This window comes from Diabrotica undecimpunctata, chromosome 7, assembly GCF_040954645.1.
Source record: "Diabrotica undecimpunctata isolate CICGRU chromosome 7, icDiaUnde3, whole genome shotgun sequence".
Lineage (NCBI taxonomy): Eukaryota > Metazoa > Arthropoda > Insecta > Coleoptera > Chrysomelidae > Diabrotica > Diabrotica undecimpunctata.
In genome coordinates, this window is record NC_092809.1 from 99,025,179 (window position 1) to 99,044,890 (window position 19,712).

The 19,712-nt window shown below is 31.7% G+C and overlaps 1 protein-coding gene across 7 annotated transcripts in view; it reads left to right on the forward strand.

The window, feature by feature from the left end:
- unc-104 (kinesin family member unc-104) overlaps window positions 1–19,712 on the forward strand; it is a 231,104-nt gene that overhangs the window by 167,988 nt on the left and 43,404 nt on the right. For 4 of the 7 annotated variants that reach the window (XM_072537847.1, XM_072537849.1, XM_072537851.1 and 1 more), the window contains 6 exons: window positions 1,656–1,855; window positions 4,254–4,415; window positions 8,221–8,493; window positions 8,724–8,838; window positions 10,195–10,367; window positions 13,386–13,564. In XM_072537847.1, coding sequence (XP_072393948.1) covers window positions 1,656–1,855; window positions 4,254–4,415; window positions 8,221–8,493; window positions 8,724–8,838; window positions 10,195–10,367; window positions 13,386–13,564 — 1,102 coding nt within the window. Of the gene's footprint in view, window positions 1–1,655; window positions 1,856–4,253; window positions 4,416–8,220; window positions 8,494–8,723; window positions 8,839–10,194; window positions 10,368–13,385; window positions 13,565–15,850; window positions 16,013–19,712 lie in introns of all 7 variants that reach the window. The other 3 variants (XM_072537850.1, XM_072537852.1, XM_072537853.1) reach the window with 2 other exon arrangements.

The window sequence follows — 19,712 nt, forward strand, 5'->3', positions numbered from 1 at the left end:
AGTCCATACAAAGCTTTATTTGGTACTAACCCAAAGATTGGGTTATCGTTCACAACGTTACCAAACGAGATTATTAAGAGTTTACGCACGGAAGAAGACCTTAATGAAATAATTCGAAGAAACAATGCCAAACGAATCGCTGTGTATGCTTTACAAAACAAACATATGTGCAATTCTAGATGCATCATAGCACCACTTGTTTAAATAAATATTAAAATAGGTAACAGAACATGTTACGAAATAATGTAGTTGGTACTACCATCAGAATTCATTATTTTATTAAAAAACAAACATTATTTTGGTTCGTTTTTGTTATTTTTTTTTCTTTTTGTCTCTCTATTTAATTTTACTAAACTATGTTCATCAAATTACCTACTAATAATTTTCATTATCCTGCTAACATTCTTTTCTGTTTCGGTTTTTCTTTGTCTCCAGATTGACTGGACTAATAACCCCGCAATTTATTTAATAAATGACTGAACATACAACCGTCAGACGCTGTAACTTTCAATAATTCGGACTGTAACACCGTTTGCCTAAAGCGTAGACGCCAGTCCGTGAAATGGCACATAATTTCAGTCAAACAAAGTAATAATGATTGTAATACAGCGTTTGCCGGCAATACGTGTAATGACTAGGCTTTTCACGGAACGACGTGTTACACCGATTGCCTACGACATATATATATATACAGGTATGGAAATAATTTTTCGGAACATACGAATATGAATACAATAAGTAGATTTCTTGATTTGCAATTAACCAGTGTAAATTTCAAGATAACGTCGCGATGTGCCGTGTCTAATTCAATTGTTCGACTGGATATGCTGTACCCACTGAGTTCTCTGATTTGTAATTAACCAGTGTAAATTAAAATATAACGTCGCGATGTTTTAAAATTAATTCATTTGTTCCATTGTAATCCTTATTACAAGTCCATTATAGTCGAACAAATAAATTCATTTTAAAACATCCCGACTTGATATTTGAAATTTACACTGGTTAATTGCAAATCAGAGAACTCAGTGGGTACAGCATATCCAGTCGAACAATTGAATTAGACACGGCACATCGCGACGTTATCTTCAAATTTACACTGGTTAATTGCAAATCAAGAAATCTACTTATTGTATTGATATTCGTATGTTCCGAAAAATTATTTCCATACCTGTAGGTGTAGATAATGCTACCTAAAGTTAAGTAGAAATCATAGTAATGTCTTTTATTAAATAATATCAGTGCTATTTTGGAATTCTGTTTGTCCTCCATTTTGAAAAGTTTTTTTCTATTGCATACACTCATACATTTTTTAACACACTGTTCTTGTAACATTTTATAAGTATCTTTCTACGAAACTGGCTTATTTCTGTTTCTTAGTTATTCTAAGTTATTTCTTTCACTTCCATTTTAATAAGCTGCATATCTTTGGTAATATGAACTGATGATGTGTATGAATTAACACGAAACGTCTTTAATAAAAGGATGAAGTGACTGATACGCTATTCTTTCTTTTATTCTCCAACCTTGACCGAGAACCCTCCACTACATACTTATATAATATTTACAAATCCAAAAAAATTTCATGATTGATCGCTTTAAAAGATGATATAATACCTAATTAAGAGCTGATCATCAACAATATTATTTTATTTTAGAATTAAATGAAACATGGGAAGAAAAATTAAAGAAGACAGAGGCAATAAGAATACAGCGCGAAGCTGTCTTTGCAGAAATGGGTGTAGCCGTAAAAGAGGATGGTAATACAGTAGGCGTATTCTCTCCTAAGTGCACACCGCATTTAGTTAATTTAAATGAAGATCCATTTATGTCGGAATGTCTGATTTACTATATTAAGGTAAGTTTTGCTTTATTTTTTATTGATTTTATTTTATATTGATAATGTGGGTTATAAGATATATTAATATACCTATAATCCTGGCGGTATCTGTTGTGAATGCGATTTTTTTGGTGTCAAACATATAAACGCAGTTTTTTGCATAAATCACTCCTAAATATCCCTACACATGATAATTTCATTATACGTGAGTTAAATAAGGGCTTAACTTTTTATTAAACAAAATAAGAAAAGAATTCAAAAAAGTTTACATAAAGTAATGCTAGTTTCAAATCTTAAGCATTATTATTATTGTTATTAAAACGTTACTAAAAAAACACAAAACGACAGTTAAATAAATGGTTTTTTGTTTATTTCTCATACTAACATCAAACTTAGGACCTTCATATTCGAGAAAGAAACCTCTTTAATATGTTTAATTGTCACACAAAATTTAATTAAATTCAATTTAATAGTTTTTGCAAAATAATTTTGCAATCTAAATTTTTTTAAGAAATGAATTTTGAAAATTGTGCAGGTCAAAAACTAAATCTTTTAGATACTTGAATTTTCTTACATATAGAAGAGCATTCAAGATTTGGAAAAATTAAATTCCGTGGATTAGAAGAGGTAAGGGAATTTTTAAAATAATTGGTTAAATTCTAGGCTTATGAACAACTTGAATAACTTCATTAGTTGTCGATCGATTTTAATTTTCAAAACATATATTAAAAGGGCATCAAAATTCGCTTGAAAAGAAAGGAAAAATCAGATGATTGGTTCATTAGTTCCGGAGTTATGCTCGGTCAAAGTTGACTGCGATTTACAATAAAAGTATAAAGTTCTAGGATCTGATTTTTAAATAAAAACCTTTACTATATAATCACTAATTGGGTAAAATTTTCTCTTAGCTACAGATCACTACAAGTTGATGAAAATGCCATTAAAAGTAGCCCATCCGTCAAAAAATTGACGAGAGAACGGCCGTCGCGACACCTCGATTTAAAAAAAAAAAATCAAAATTGCTTGAATAGAAGCGGAGATAATTGAAATTTTAAAGCGCTACGCGATTTTAAACGCGTAAAATCAATTACGAGGTTTTTATTTAAAAACAGATTTTAGAACCTTATACTTTTATTGAAAATGGCAGTCAACTTTGACTATAGTTATATACTATTTATACAGGGTGAGTTTTTAGTGCGACATCGGTCGATAATTCCACTATAGTATAGAATATCTAAAAAACTTATTTAGAAAAAATGTAGGCAATGATATTCTCCAATGATACTTGGAAAATATGTGGAATTCTACAGGGTGATTAATAACTACGTGGTATAGCAAACATAAATTTTTTTAAATGGGACACCCTATATATTTTTTCAAATTTTTATTCTTCTCGTAATTCTTGATCTTATAGAATTGGGTTTTGCATTACTATACAGAGTATTTAACAAGTTATGACCATTTTTATTTCGAAATCCTTATGAAATCAACACCATGTATATAAAGAAGTAATGTATAAATAATTATTTATTTTATATAATAAAGTAAACAATATATTGTAGTTTTTAAATTAAGTTTAATACTCTACCGCAGCAGTGGCTATACCGTTCTGAGGAGACCTAAAGAGGTCGAAATACGTATAAGCGGCTTGTCGCTGCCCTGTATCGAAACAAAAATCTAATACCGTCATTATGTTTTATATGTTTTGTTAGTTACTTATTGAATGAAAATAATTTTGTTATATTATCAATTATCACTGAACACTCGAATACTTATTTCTACTTACAAAAATTGAATATATTCCCGAAATTTGAAGAAAACTAAAAATATCGCGGAAAATAATGAGTTTAGCTATAGGGAATGCTATATAAAAATGAAAGAGTATCATAAATACAATATTTTAAAAAATAAAATACAGGGTGATCCATTTAAAAAAATTGAGCAAATCGTAATTTTGTTTTGTAGTTCACCCTGTATACAAATTTTAGTCAATAATGTCAATTAAACTTAATTTAAAAACAACAATAAATTGTTTACCTTATTATATAAAATAAATAATTGTTCATGCATTACTTCTTTATATACCTACATGGTGTTGATTTCATGGGTATTTATTTTTTAGTAGATTTTTATTTGCATGGTCTTTTAAAACTTTGAATGTATTCAAACATTAAAAATAAAATCCTGATTCAAAACAATTTAGTTACAAACATATATATTGCCTTATCATAAAAATTAATAATATTTTTAAGACACTGAAATAAATAAATAATTTTTTATCTACATGTATTATTGGAATAGATATTAATTATCTCAGTATGCACCGATAAATTTTTGATTTTGCAATGCTACCTTCGAGAATAAATTGACTTAGTAGTTATTACTCTTTCTATATATAGTTATTTATTTTTTGCAGGAAGGTTTAACGAGAATCGGTTCAGATCAGGCTAATATTCCACAGGACATTCAACTATGTGGATCACATATTAAACCAGAACACTGCGTTTTTGAAAACAAGGACAATCGAGTAACATTGGTTCCTCTCAATGGAGCACTCATTTATGTTAATGGAAGAGAGGTAAATATTTACATTTAATTATAAAATCCTTTTTTGTATTATGTTTTAATAAGAAACATCTTGTATTTAAAATATACATATCTTTTTTACAAGGTATTACTCGTCAAATCTAGGAACGAATTCCGAAATCTTACAATCGCAACGCCCACTTGATGCTTAGTAAAATTACCGGAAATATATTAGTAGAAGTAAACAACTGTTTACGACTTGTAAACTTGGGTCGGTATAGTCTACGACAGAGTTTCCTCAGTTCCTTGAAGAACAGTGACAGTGACGTGAAATGGAGTTTGAATCAAAATTGAATCGAAAAGTTTTGTCCGGATAAAGCTGAGAAATTATAGCGAATGTTTTTATGCAACAAGTAGTAAGGGACAACGTACCTTTTGTAGTCTTAAAACAAGTGCAGAAACGTGTTTCAACAGCAACACGTATAGGTTTAACTACCATAAAAGCAATTTCTAGGGAAATGAAGTTCATCGCGGAAGGTACGACATCATCATTTATAATTAATGTGCGATTAATTATAAATGATGATGTCGTACTGTCCGTGCGAATAACTTTGTGCGATTTATAATTAATGTCTGTACTACCGAAAAAAAACATTCCAACTCTACGACGAATACACAGAAAATTTGTGACTGAATACAACTACAAAATACAGCACTACGAATAGCTATAGGAGAATTTTGTACTAGCCCCAATAAAAGTCTACAATGTTTAACCGGGGAACCACCTTTAAATGTACTTGTCATTAACATACGCATGCATCATCCATATGTGCGATAAAATCGCATCCCACTTTTCATCATACTATTGCTGAACGTTTCAAAGAAACTTATATAAAAAAAAAACGAACCCTCCCTTTTACGAGAGGATCAGATATCTCTCTTTCCATAATATTCAATTTTCAACATTTTTTGATCAGATAAATACAGTCACCCTCTCCCTGGACCTTTCCTCCCGTAATATGTGATCTAACTCTAAAAACAATAAGCTTGAGATCCCCATGTAATAATTATTCAATCTATTTTACAACAAATTTGATTCTTTCCTAGATCATTGTCATATCTATACAGATTCATCCAAAACTATTGATAGTGTGGGATCATCAGTTATAACTCTGAACATTGTATTACACTTTAAATTATCTTCCAGTTGCAGTATTTACTCTGGAGAACTATACTCAATTCTGCAAGCCCTCATTTATATACGTACCCAAAAAATTCCAAATTCTGTCATAATTACCGACTCTCTCAGTGCATTACATACGATAGAACAATTATATACAAGTAATCCCATAGGTATTTTAATAAAAGAACAATTACATTTGCTAAACAACGCGAGGCAGCAAGTACGCTTTATATGGGTTCCATCATACATTGGACTTCAAGGAAACGAACAAGCAGATTTTCATGCCAGGGAAGCAATACACAGTGCCTCTTCAATGTTAGTAAACTTAGTGTCTGTTTCCGACTACCAATAGTTCCTTAAAGGAAAAGTGCTAAATGAATGGAAAAACGAATGGAATCTTTCACAATTAACTCTAGATATCGTAAATCCCTCAACCGAATCTTGGTGCGATATAAATTTAAATCGCCAGCTGTTTGTTAACCTACCCCGTTTACGTATAGGCCACAGCAGACTAACTCACATCTACCTAATCTCCAAATCAAATCGTCCTTTTTGTGACTTATGTAACTGCGACATTAATGTAACGCATATCTTAATAGAGTGTCGTAAATATATCAATGAAAGACAAAAAGACTCACTACCTAACAATATAAAAGCAGTCTTAGGAGCACATTGTAAATTTACAAATTTGGTTAATTACTTTAAAGATATTAATGTTTTAAACAAACTGTAACTATTAATGTTTTGTAAACCCTATTTACAAATTGTAAAATATGACATTCTTACCTAATTGTGAACCTAATAATTAATCAAAAATAATGTTTAGATCTTAGTATCTATATATTAACTATAGTACAGCTATTAACCCAAAGTGGTTGATTCTGTTATCAATAAAATAAAAAAAAAATGCAACTACAATGCATCGCATGAATCTTTGAAAAAAGCCATGAAGAATATAGGGTTTCGTTGGAGAAAAACAAAAAATGGAAAAACCAGCAATTGAGAAGAAACTTTATTCCAGATATTAAAAAATACAAAAAAGAGAACCGGCCTACAATATCAGGGGTTACGTGCTCTGATTTATAAAGATCAGATACTAATAATAGTGAGTTCAGGTGGAGAAAACGGTTTTGTAAAGAATGCTTGTTTGAAATTCAAATCAAACACAAATTCAGGGGAGTATCACAGTGAAATGAATTATGAAAATTTAGAAAATGGCTTCATGAAATGCATATTCCTAATCTTCCTCCACATAGTGTACTACTTATCACAGTGTGCAAACTGAAAAATTTCCGAAAATGAGTTTAACGAAAAACATCAACAGAAAAGAATTCAAGGCAACCACAAGACAATGCAGAACTCAGAATGGCGACCTATTAACAACAAGGAAAGATGTATTGAATTGATGGGTGGAATACTTTAACTAGGCACAATATAGAAGAAGAAGAAGAAAACCTGGAAGACGAAAGAGATGAGGTAAGGGGAACAGACGAGAGAGAAGAGGAACCACCAACGATTCTTAAAGTTAAAGATGCAGTTAAAAAACTAGCCAGACAAAAATCACCCGGAATAGATTATTTCCTAGCTGAACTATATAAAGAATGTAGCAGAAGTATATGAATATGAAAATAAGCAAGTAACCATAAATCCTATGATTACTTGTTATAGAAAACGACGTCATCAAAGCAGTGAATGAATTTGTACACCTGGGAGCGCTCGTTTACACTGGAAATAATACTACAGCAGCGATAAACCGCAGAATTTGCACGGCCAACAGATGCTATTTTGGGCTCAATCTCCTCCTTAAATCCACAATTATATCGAGAAATACAAAAATAAAACTCTACAAAACAATAATACGCCCAGTCCTAATATATGGTTCAGAGACCTGGACTCTAACAAAAAGTAATGAAAACATGTTACGATGTTTCGAAAGAAAAGTACTAATACTAAGTATGGAGTAGTGAATGACAATGGAGTGTGGAGAAGACGATACAACTTTCGAACTTTATAGAATATACCAGGAATCGGATATCGTAAAGCATATTAAGATGGGAAAGTCCATCTGAAATGGACAGGGCATCTAATGCGGATGGAACGAAATGACCCAGCTAGAAAAACGCTTCTATGTAGACCCATTAGTCAGAGAAGAAGAGGAAGACAAAGAATATGATGAGTTCAACGAAAAATGTAATGAAAGACTGTCTTAGACGCAATCGTAAGTCGATCTTTACAGCATTGTACAAAACCATAAACCCAGCCTTAAGGTGTATGAAATTGGCAAAATACTGGATAATAGTGGTCTTTGGTTGTTCAGGCTGCCTCCTTATCATCCAGCTCTCAATCCCATAGAATTAGTGTGGGCATCTTTTAATAAATACGTGTGTGAGAAAAACGTAGGCTTTAAGTTTAGTTCTGTTTATCGTTTTTGCGATGAATTTCTTGAAATATTTTCAAATGAACAGTGGTAAGATTCTAGTTTTGTTCAAGAGTTCGCACATATAGACGGTCGGACTGGACGGTTAGATAACAACACTATTTTAATAGGGACGGAGAGTCGGGTCCTTTATTATTCCAAGCAGTATGCTAAATATATCATCATTATTGATTTTTTATTAAATTTTGTACTGATTTTTATCGTTTTTTTTTCTGAAATTTTTATATTGGATTGTAGGTTTCTGACCCTGTTCAACTGAAAACGGCGTCAAGAGTAATATTGGGTAAAAATCACGTGTTTAGATTCACACATCCGGAAGAAGTAAGAGAACTAAGGGAGAAAAATATGATTACTTCAGAACATGTAGACTGGAACTTCGCACAAATTGAACTTTTAGAAAAACAAGGTGTGGATCTCAAAGCAGAAATGGAGAAAAAGTTAGTTACACTAGAAGAGCAATATCGCAAAGAAAAAGAAACGGCGGATCAACTCTTTGAAGAACAGCGAAAGGTATTTATTTAGTAGATAGATAGATTCTTTTATCGTCAAGAAACCGTTACACGATAATCTAGGACGTTCTAGAACATCCTGGCCAAAGACAGTAACGACATGTGACCACATGCCATTACAACGCATGATTAGAATCAGAAAATCCCGAAAAAATAAATTAATTAAATTTTACTTCTAGTCCATTGGTCTTTTGTATCTTCATAGGTAAATAATAGATGAAATTGTTGTAGAATTATGAAGCTAGAATAGACGCCCTACAGAAACAAGTCGAAGAACAAAGTATGACAATGTCTATGTACAGTTCCTACACCCCGGAAGATTTTAATAATGAAGATGATATATTTGGTAAGTATAATTAATTTAAAAATGTTAAATGTGTCGTCCGAATGTATTTACGAAAATAGTTATGTGAAACTAGAAGGTTTCTATGAAATCAATGGGTTATTTATGGAAAATGTTTCTTTAATGCATTAAATATATGTGCTAAAAAAAATGAACAAGCATATTCTTATGCATACCTTGTAAAATAACGAAAATTAGTAAGTTTAAATTTTCTAGTGTATACCATCTCTACATCTTCGTGGGTCTGCCCCTCGGTCTTTTCAAAATTTTTTTCGCTTCCCACACTTGTTTCACTGGTCTTTCTTTATCCATCCTTACCATGTGGCCGTACCATCTCAGTTGGGCTTCTTCGATTTTCTTCTCTATTGATTGGACTTTAAGGCGTTCTATTATTTCCTCGTTCCGTATCCTGTCCATTCTAGTCACCCCTAGTACTCTTCTTAGATACTTCATTGCAATACTTTGCAGTTTATTTTTTAGTCTGGTGGTGAGCGTCCAGCTTTCACATCCAAATGTTAAGATAGGTACAAAAACTGTGTTGTACATAGCTATCTTGGCTTTTTGAGATACTTCTTTTTTTGGATAGGAATTCTTAATTGCGTGGTATATTCGAGAAGCGTTTGCTATTCTATTGTTTATCTCTGCTTCTTGTGTACATCTACTGTCTAGTTGCACTCCCAGGTATTTGAAGGTTTCGACTTGTTCTAAAGTATCGTTATTGATTTTAATGTTTGTATGTTGGTCTGTTTTCCCACATACCATGACCTTGGTTTTACTTTCATTGATTCTCAGATTACGTTTTTCGTAACTATTTATATATATTCAAATATAATTATTCAAAACTGCGGACGGGTGACATTTTGAATACCTTAGTTGAAAGCTCTGATCTAGATCGGTTTAGTTAATATTCAGGACCACTGTGTAAAAAAGCACTTTTTATGTTATGGAAAATCCCATATTAAGTATGGTAGAATAATTTGTTTTTTATTAGTATATCTGTCAGAAATATGATTTATAAAATTATAAATAATTTTATAATTTTAATCAAGAATTACAGAATATATACAGAACTTAAAAAAGGTATTTGTAAAGTATGCTTTATTCTGGACAAGAATTATGTTGTTTATAAAGCTCTCAAGTAATAATAGCATTATGTCGTTCTGCGCATCCGACAGACAGAGTTAGATTCGAAGAGCTGTAGTATGCATTACTGTAGCAAAGCAAAGCTGTAGTTTACTACTAGATAAATAACCTTAGTTTTCCAAGAAACATTCTAGTTTGTCGAATTCCTGCTTGTGCTCGTTTAGTTTTGTGTGAGTGGACAAAATGCTTTAAAAATATATACGAGCGCTTTTGCAGTGAACCCTCTATTTGACGCAGAGTGCAACTGGACCGAAAAGGAGTTCGAATTGGCTGCTTTGGCTTGGAGGAAATGGAAACATCACCAGTTTACTTCTTTGAGAGATGACCTCTGGGGTAATGCTATATTCTTAAAAGAAGCCAACGCCATATCCGTGGAATTAAAGAAAAAGGTATCTAAATTAATAATATTTCTACTCGTTTATGTTAGTACATAAGTCAATTTCAAATAAGTTCTTATTTACACTTTTGTGCAATAATTACAAAATTGTTACAATGTTACAAAATATTCTATTTCGTTATTTCTAAATATCCTATCTATATTCGTAACAGTTTTGGAGATTTCTTACAATTAAATGTGTGTTTTAGTTTTCTTAATGTATAATAGGACTTTTCATCAGCCGCCATGTTTTCGTACAGACAGAATTGACAATCAAGTATAATATATATTATACGTCATACGTACTGGTTTATAAATTTATAAAGAAATATTTATTAAATAAATATTTTTATTTAAAAGGCATTAGAAATTTAAAAAATTATGCAGATATATATTAATTAATTAATTCCTTAAATACTCATTATCAAAAATTACAGGAGTGGTTTGAAAAACACAATTTTAAAATCTCAGCACATAAATCAAAAGCAATAATATTTAGGTTATAAGCTTATAACCCCAAGCTTATAACTCCCCCCCCCCCCCCCTATGTACCAAAACATGGAAATCCCATGGAAACATGAAATAAAGTATCTGGGGTTCCATCTACAGTGTACTTAACTTGAATATGACAATTCAAATAAATGATATAATAGCTAAAGCAAACAAAGGAAATAATGTTATGAGAGCTATTTGTAATACAAAATGGGGAGCTGATCCAAACATTTTTTTAAGCGTATACAAAGGGATAGTAAGATCTCATTTAGATGATGCAGCCAATCTTTTAAACCCTTGAAGTAAAAGCCTGATGATGCAGTTGGAACAAGTACAAAATGTGGCCTTAAGGATTATAATAGGTTGTCTACGATTTACACCAATTTTAATATTATAAGCGGAATGTTCAGTATCTACTCTAAAAGTTAGAAGGGGAATATTGGCTCATAAATATATATTGAGACAAATGTTTGAAAAAAATAACATAGTAATAAGAAGTTTAAATAAATTAAATGAAGCTATAAATGCAAATAACCAATTTTGGAAGAATAAAGCTATACCAGACATTAGGGTATACAGACATACTCAAAAAGTCTGTGGGACTGCCGGTAAAAGGTATACTTCTATACACGCGTTCGCCGTTACAAATTTATATGGGAGTCAATCTGCACAATCATTACATAATATGTAATGCTATAGGTAAGAGAGAGCAGAAAGAGAAACAGAATTAGGTATATAGGTATATGGTGAATCGTTTGCTGTATATAAACAACATTTGACCTGTAATAGGAGTATAGTAAATGAAGGATTGAATCAATATTTTGATGAAAATGTATATTTTTATTTTCATATATGTATGAAAGGAGTTGAATGCAAAAAAAAATTTTTACACATACTCTGCAGTAAAATTCATTGTTTACTTTGTTATTAATATAAAAATACAATACAATGCACTGAAACATAATTCAATATAATAATACAATACAAATTAAAATGCAATATTCATAAGTATTTAAAAATGACAATATACATAACTTACTTACGCATATGTTTAATTTACCATGATAATAATATCTATTAATAAAAAAATAATAATAATATTAATCAATATTAAATATATTTACAAAAGGAACATTTTTATTCTCGAGAGAGAAAATATATCTTCTGTCTCTCTCTTACCTATATCTTAGATATGTAATGATTTTGCCGATTCGCTCCCGTACAAATTTCCAACGTCGAACGCGCGTACAGTCCATCTAATTTACTTACCGTTACACAAAACAATTTTAGCCGCTTGTAGCGTCGTATAAAGAAGTTTATTAGTTTTTACGGCCTGAGAAATAGAACTCACAGTTGAAATATGTAAATTTAAAGCTACAGCTACACGCTAAAACAAGAATGTATATTTTAAGCATCTACAATAATATAAAAAACATACATTTATATACTTCTCTAACAGCAGTCAAGGGTAGAATGGGGCCGTTATTATCACGTTCCTGTTCAAAATAATGAATCAAAGAAGCTGCCATCTCTTTGCAACGACTATTTAAATTCTTACGTGACATTTTTGAAATAAAACATACTCATTTTGTTCTAAAAAGAACAGATTTTATTCTTCTTCTTAGAGTGCCATATCCCTACGGAACGTCGGCGACTACCATGCTTATAATATTGTTATACTGATCTCGGTCTTGCGCTACGTGTAGCAATTGGACCGCTGTCAAACCTGTCCACTGCCGCAAATTCCTCAACCAAGAGAGTTTCTTCCGTCCTATCCATTTCTTTCTTTCGATTTTACCGTTGAGAATTAGCCGAAGGAACTCATATCTTGGTCCTCTGATTATATGTCCAAGATATTCTAGTTTACGCCTCTTAATAATATTTAATAGAGTTCGTTGATGTCCCATTCTTCGAAGAACTTCTTCGTTTCTGGTTCTGCTAGTCCATGGAATTTTTAGTATCCTTCGATACAACCACATCTCAAACGCCTCGATTTTATTCATGATATCGGCGTTTAAAGTCCAAGTTTCACATCCATACAAAAGTACAGACCACACGTAACATCTTGTAAACTTTTCACGGATTTCACAGATTTTATTAAATAGGTAAAAATATAAAACAAGAGGTATTCACTTTAAAATTCAAAATAATAAAGTACAAAGAGTGTCAACACCGCAACTGTCAAATAAGTGTCAAATGGCATTCCCAAATTAAAGACAAAAATCCAGATTATTGTATATATATAAGAAGTTAGTAAAATGTTTACATTATATAAATTCAACTTATGATTTTGTAAAAATATTTTATAAATGTTTTCAATTGCGTAAACCTTATGGTTATGATATAATAACCTACAGAGGGCGATACCTGTGCAGTTGCATGGATCGAATACTGTAATATTATTGTTATTCAATTTTTACTAATTTTGTTGCAAAAATCATATACTCTCGAAAGAACAAATGTCAATTATTTTTTATTTGTTAATAATTTATTTTAATAATTGTAATGTACACACTCTATAAATAATTTTCTTTCCCAGGTCCAATTTCAGTTTACATTACTTACGGACACCTTGTATTCTCCACTTCCTGCTGATTTACGACCTATGATAGATTACGACCAAGATGAAGATATTAGTATACCGAGGACCATAGTTGCCGTCGAAGTGCAAGATATCAAAAATGGCGCTACTCACTATTGGTCTTTAGATAAATTACGGTAAGTTTTCTACATGTCTCTTTCGCTAAACAATTAACACTAAACAATTTTCACAACAAGAAAGATTTGGTATCTGTATGTCTGCTAAAAGGTATTATTCTTTAATAATGATACACTCGATGAAGAGTATAAAAGAGCTAATATGCTAAACTTTTTTATTTATCAAATTCAGAAATTAATATTTATAATTTCCAGTGACTCGTTATAGTAATATAACGTGCCTAAGTACGATAGTAGCGACCTCTATATGAAGCAACGTGAAGTCTTCTTTTATTGCTTCATATCGAGAAGAGAAAGAAGACTTCTTTTCTATGGCGCATTAGGTGAACTGCAAATCTAAATTTACATTCATGTTATGTTACTATAACGACCATATGAGCATGATATGCTCTCAACTATATTGATTGAGACCTCAGTGCCGTTTAAAGGTTCTTGTATTTCTACAGAAATGCAAGATCTAGTAACTACGAAGACCACTGGATTAAAAGAGGCGATCCAGTTACTTGACCATCAAGGTCGCTGCATTTGAATATTTGCGATTATTGTCTTTGGAAATACATAAAAGCATTTGTTTATTCCGTTTCGATACAAAATCGTGCACAACTATTTAATAATTGTTCTTTTGTGTTAGTTTCGTTCCATCGTAATAAATACTTTGGTTTTAAAACACTTTAAATAAAATTTTGTTCCAATTTGATTGTTTGCTTCTTATACCAAACTTTTGTACTGAAACTTTTTTTATTGAAAAAAACTACATTTTGTATTGAAACAAAAGATAATTTATAAAATTAATTAAGGTACCTATTAATTAATTTAACTTTCATGACGAAAAAACGAAAAATTTTCAAATCGGTTTTTCTAGAAAACGGTGCATTCTACCGACTTAAAGTATGAGTACCTTTTAGTACTAAAATACCTGAAAATTAAATAATCTAGTATAACAAATGCTTAAAAATTAAAGACAAAAAAGTTATGCCTTAAAATAAACATTGACCTACACAAAAGGGACGCCTATGACCGGTTCTCGAAATTCGAAATTGATGAAATCGATTCAACTCTGAATGATAAATAATCGTACCAGTTTTTGTTTTTCTAACAAATAGCGTTTTGGAGGTATTAAAAAAACTAATTACAAGGCGCCATCTTCAAAGAGCTCTAGCTCTCTCTTACGGGGCATTTTCGGACTAGATGGATTGTCTTAAAATTATCTGAGGAATCCTTCATTTGCCAGGAGAGTTTCTGGACACCCTGTATATATATATATATATATATATATATATATATATATATATATATATATATATATATATATATATATATATACAACTCGCTGCACGCTCTATTTAAATACCTTTTAGCGCTTCTTGTGATTGGTCCTGTGCACAGAGTGGGCAAGGTCTTCTTCGGTATTTAATTTCCTACGTTTTTCTGCAGAATTGGTTTCCACGTATTTGGGAGTCTTTGGGCATCATCTCTGGTATTTAAATTATTTAAATTAAAAGTTTCGGCACTAATTTTAGAGCCATTATCAAGAGGGATAGGGTTCCGTTCGAGTTCGGGGTCTCAATCTGCCTACTCCAACATCACTCGTGACGAACAAGTATCTTGTTCTGTAGAAATACAAGAACCGTTAAACTGCACTGAGGTCTCAATCTGCCTACTCCTCAGTGTCGAGTGTCAAGAGACAACAAAACGTATATGAAAGAAGTCTACGATTTAAAATTATTTTCCATTATACAGGGTCAGTCAGAACAACGAAATATACCAAAGTTTTTGTAAATGGAACACCCTGTATATCAAAGCCGTTTTGAAGGTTTTTTTTAATATGAATAGTTTATATTTAAGGTTTATGGGCCTAAAGTTATTAATTTTTGAAATATTTACACTTTACTTAAAAAGAAACGGTAATATTTAAAGGGCTGTGGATTCGGTTCCCAAGGTGATAAAAATGTAAATGATGTGTCAAAAATTGTCTAGTATAGTGTTATTTTTAAATAATTTAACATCTTTAAAACTCAGCCATACAATATAAAATGTGATCACTATTTTCAAATACAATTTTTTTTCATTCTTTTAAATGGAACGCCCTGTATATGCGTTGTAAAATAAATTTAAGATGTAATAATTAATATAAGAATTCTCTTAACTATAATATAAATAATAATCCTCATGCACAAGACATTGCTTCGATTCAAACATTAATTTTTCTTATCAACACGCACACAAAAACTACACCCGAAAATGTTTTGTTCGACTTTTATTTATTTCAAATTTTTCATCACGAAGACAAAGATTGGAATTAATGCGTCTTGTGTATAACGAAGAAGTCTCGACATTAGACAGCCCTGATGAACCAATGCCTGTGTCGACTCTGCTGCGGTGTATCGTACAATGCCCACCGTCACCGTCACTGTCACGCTTCTCACTAAACCGTTTAGTACCTTCGAGGTTGGTGCCACTCTATACCACCTCATTGGTTCGTTTCATGTAAATAACTTGCTTTTATATTTTACGCTTTCTTCTGATACATTTAAGCATACTCATTTATTTATTTTTCTAATAAGGTAACATAGTAACGTAGCTGTAGATTAGTATAAATTGTAAAAATGTTCAAATTATATAAAAACACTAATGAAAAAGATTTTGATAGCCAGAAAACTATTAAATGTTTAAAATATTTAAAAACGTCTCATTCAATTTAGATGATCATTGTAGCAATGCCTACTAACTCTTGTAACCTTGGAGGATGTATCTATAGTACTCAATAACCGAATTCGGCCATTGATCAAAATTGATACCTACAATGCGTTGTGAAATTAATTTATTTCTCACATCGCGTTTCGGGTATTTTTGACGTGCACAGAACGCGTTGTGGATATAATGAGAAGACCCACAATGCGAAACTACGAAGACCGTCGGACACACACGACGATTTTTCTCGTTATGGGCAATACAAATACCCTCAAAGCGAAACTTCTCATTTTATTTAAAAAATGCAGATTTAAACACAAAAATTTTTAGAACCAAATTTCTTCGTTTATGTTTGCTTGTCAGAGATCCATGACATTTTGAATGACATTGTTTGTTCCTTTGTTTACTTGAACATTTATTGTCGCCTCAAAACCTTTTACAGTTGCATCTGAGAAAACCTTGACCAGAACCTTTGGATGACATATTTGCTGCAGTTATCAAGGGTATTTTCTTACTGCTAATATGATTTTATTCAAACATGAATTGCGAATAGGTTTGAAGGAGTTCATTTCTTGAAAATAATCTATCCAGTGGTCCATTCTCAGTACTGAGTTTGTACAAGCCATCATTATTAATTTGAGAAACAATGGCTAATACATTTCTTTGAGTTAATCGACCTATATCAACATTTGGCACTCGAATCAAAACATTAGTCTCTTTTTTTAAAGAAGCAAATCTTTTATTTCACTCACATATCATCTTTGATACCTGAACTCTCGTCATGTTATGTGATTCTTCTCTCTCATTCAATGTTCTCTTACTTCTGTGGGTTAACTGATCATTGAAATAGCCGTCAACTTTGCCTTCTTGTATATTGGGTGCATCTTCATTATTTTTAATCAGGTTATTAGGTATTGTCCAGGATTTTTAAAGATTCATTCATATATTTGTCTTGATTCTCTAAATTCTGTTGGCAGTATTCTACACTGTTGCTTTCTTCTCCATTTTTTAAATAATCATCATCATGTTCATTTTCCATGCTATTTATTAATTCTTTCCAAGTCTTCTTCATTTTATAGTTTATCAAGGACATCTTTCGGGAGGTCTGCATCTTCTAAACCATTTGTTTGTCTGCTGTCAAACATGGCCTCATAAGTGCTCCTACCAATTCCTATGAAAAGATCTGTTTTTCTTTGACTCTATAAATATCAAACCGGACCATTTTGTATTGATATTATCGTTTACCCAGGTAATCAACATATCCCGGACATCTTGATTAGCACTCCCTACAGAACCTTGACTTTGTGAGTGTCTTGGTCGACCGTGAACTATTTTCGGACCAGGCCACATAGTAGGTAGTTCTACAATAACCGAGTTGCAAGACATATAGGGCACCTACTAGACAAAAAATATCAACCAAGTGCTGTTTTGTATTTTATTTTATCATATCTAAAAATTATTAGCTCTGTATAATTACCTGACATCTAAAGTTCATATATTTAGAAATCATAGGCTTGACAATCAAGTCTGTCCTTGGAATTTTTTCTTTAACATGCATAACTTGCATTTATTAAGGTATAAATTTATAATTTCTCGGGTTATATTTGTGTATTTTTTCTTTAACTCATGATTCATTCCTATACGCAATGTTTAAAGACTTTTTACAAGAACTTGTCAGAGAGAGAGAAAGAGAGGTATCTAAAGACTGTGCCTAACGCAAAGTTAAAAAAAAAACGGAAATATATACCTACATTTTTCTCTTTTATGTCCTATATTTATGTGGGCTGTATGCACAATATGAAATAATTGCTCACGATGAACAAAAAATTTGATTTCCTCTTCGTTAGTGTGTCTTTTGGCTATCAGATGTTCATTTTCTCCAATGTTTAATAATTCATATCGATTGAGTCTTCGATAATGTTTAGATAATAGTCCTTTGCCGAATATTTGCAATTCTTGTGCTTCTTTAACCTCATAAATTAGTTTTTTATAGTCGCGTTCTAAAAGTAGCGTAGACCTAATACTTGACTCCACGTAAAGTTTATTCAAACCATCCCCGAATTCATTTTTAAGGTTTTTGATTGATTCACCCATTGTATGAGAAATTATCAGAAACAACACTAAATAAAACTCGTGTTATCGGTAAGATTCGATATACGATTTCTGTATTTCCTTTTGTGGGTATTTATATTGGCTATAATGCGAAATTCGTCGTGTGTTTCATACGGCCTTTGTAGTTTCGCATTGTGGATTATTGTAATTTATCCACAACGCGTTCTGTGCATATCAAAAGTACCCGAAACGCGATGTGAGAAATAAACGAAATTCACAACGCGTTGTGGGTATAAATTTCGGTCAATGGCCAAATTAGGATATTGAGTACAACATATCCATTATTCATGAATAACATAAGTAATACAAGTAATAATTTAGGTACAAAATGTGTTTTATCTCTATAAATGTAATTACGATACTTTTTTACCTTATTCTATTTCTGTTCATTTAAAATGCTATCATGTCAGTAAATTCAAGATATTTAAGTATTAGACGGAAAGTTATTCGTGTAAAACCCAAGAAACATTTCAACTGACGTGAAGATTTAGATAAATCGATAGAATGCATTTTTCTTCATGTTGAGTAGGATATTCGATTTGAATATAACTGCATTTTTAACAAAAGATGCCCAAGCTAGTTTTATTCTTCTGTTGATTTCTGGGAGTAAGCAGCCAGATTTATATATTAATTATCCCAGGTAAATAGTCATCTACTATCTCAAGTGCAGTATTGTTTATTATTACATCTTGTATATGGTTTTTGTTTTTGTCAAGTTTATTTTTAGGCCAACTTCATTGCTAGCTGCATTTAGGTCGCTTATAAGTTCTTGTAGTTCTGTAGAACGATTTCGTCTGCAAATCTTAAATGGCTGAGTTATTCTCCATCAATGAATAGGCCTGTGTTCTGCCAGTTAATCGTTGGGGCGTATATTTGTATAATTTGTATATTGTATATCTTTGATAGTTGTAATGTTAATCTAGTTACTCTGTCCTAGATATAGTTATTTCTACTACTCTTCGTTTTCATTGCTTGTTAATTAGGTATCCAATCCCGCCTGTTCTGCCCGTTGATGTTCCTCAGTAGTAGAATGTGTTTCCCGATTTAGCAAAAGCAACAACCCCTTCGATATCTATACCAACGTTTAATCCCCAGTCCTGCTATCATGTTTTAGTATATGCAATAGTCATCGGAGTACCATCAGTTCTTCGCCTCATCCAGTTGCTAACAAAATAACAGCAAATTTTCAAACTGTCGGAGATTAAAGATCTTACATCAGTCATAGTCAGGAGCGCTAAATCATGAAATACGTCTGTCCCCTGTTGGAACCACAGAGTACCCTTTCGCTACCATAATTATTATATGTATATTAAAATTTATATGAAAATGTAGAACAGCTCACGAT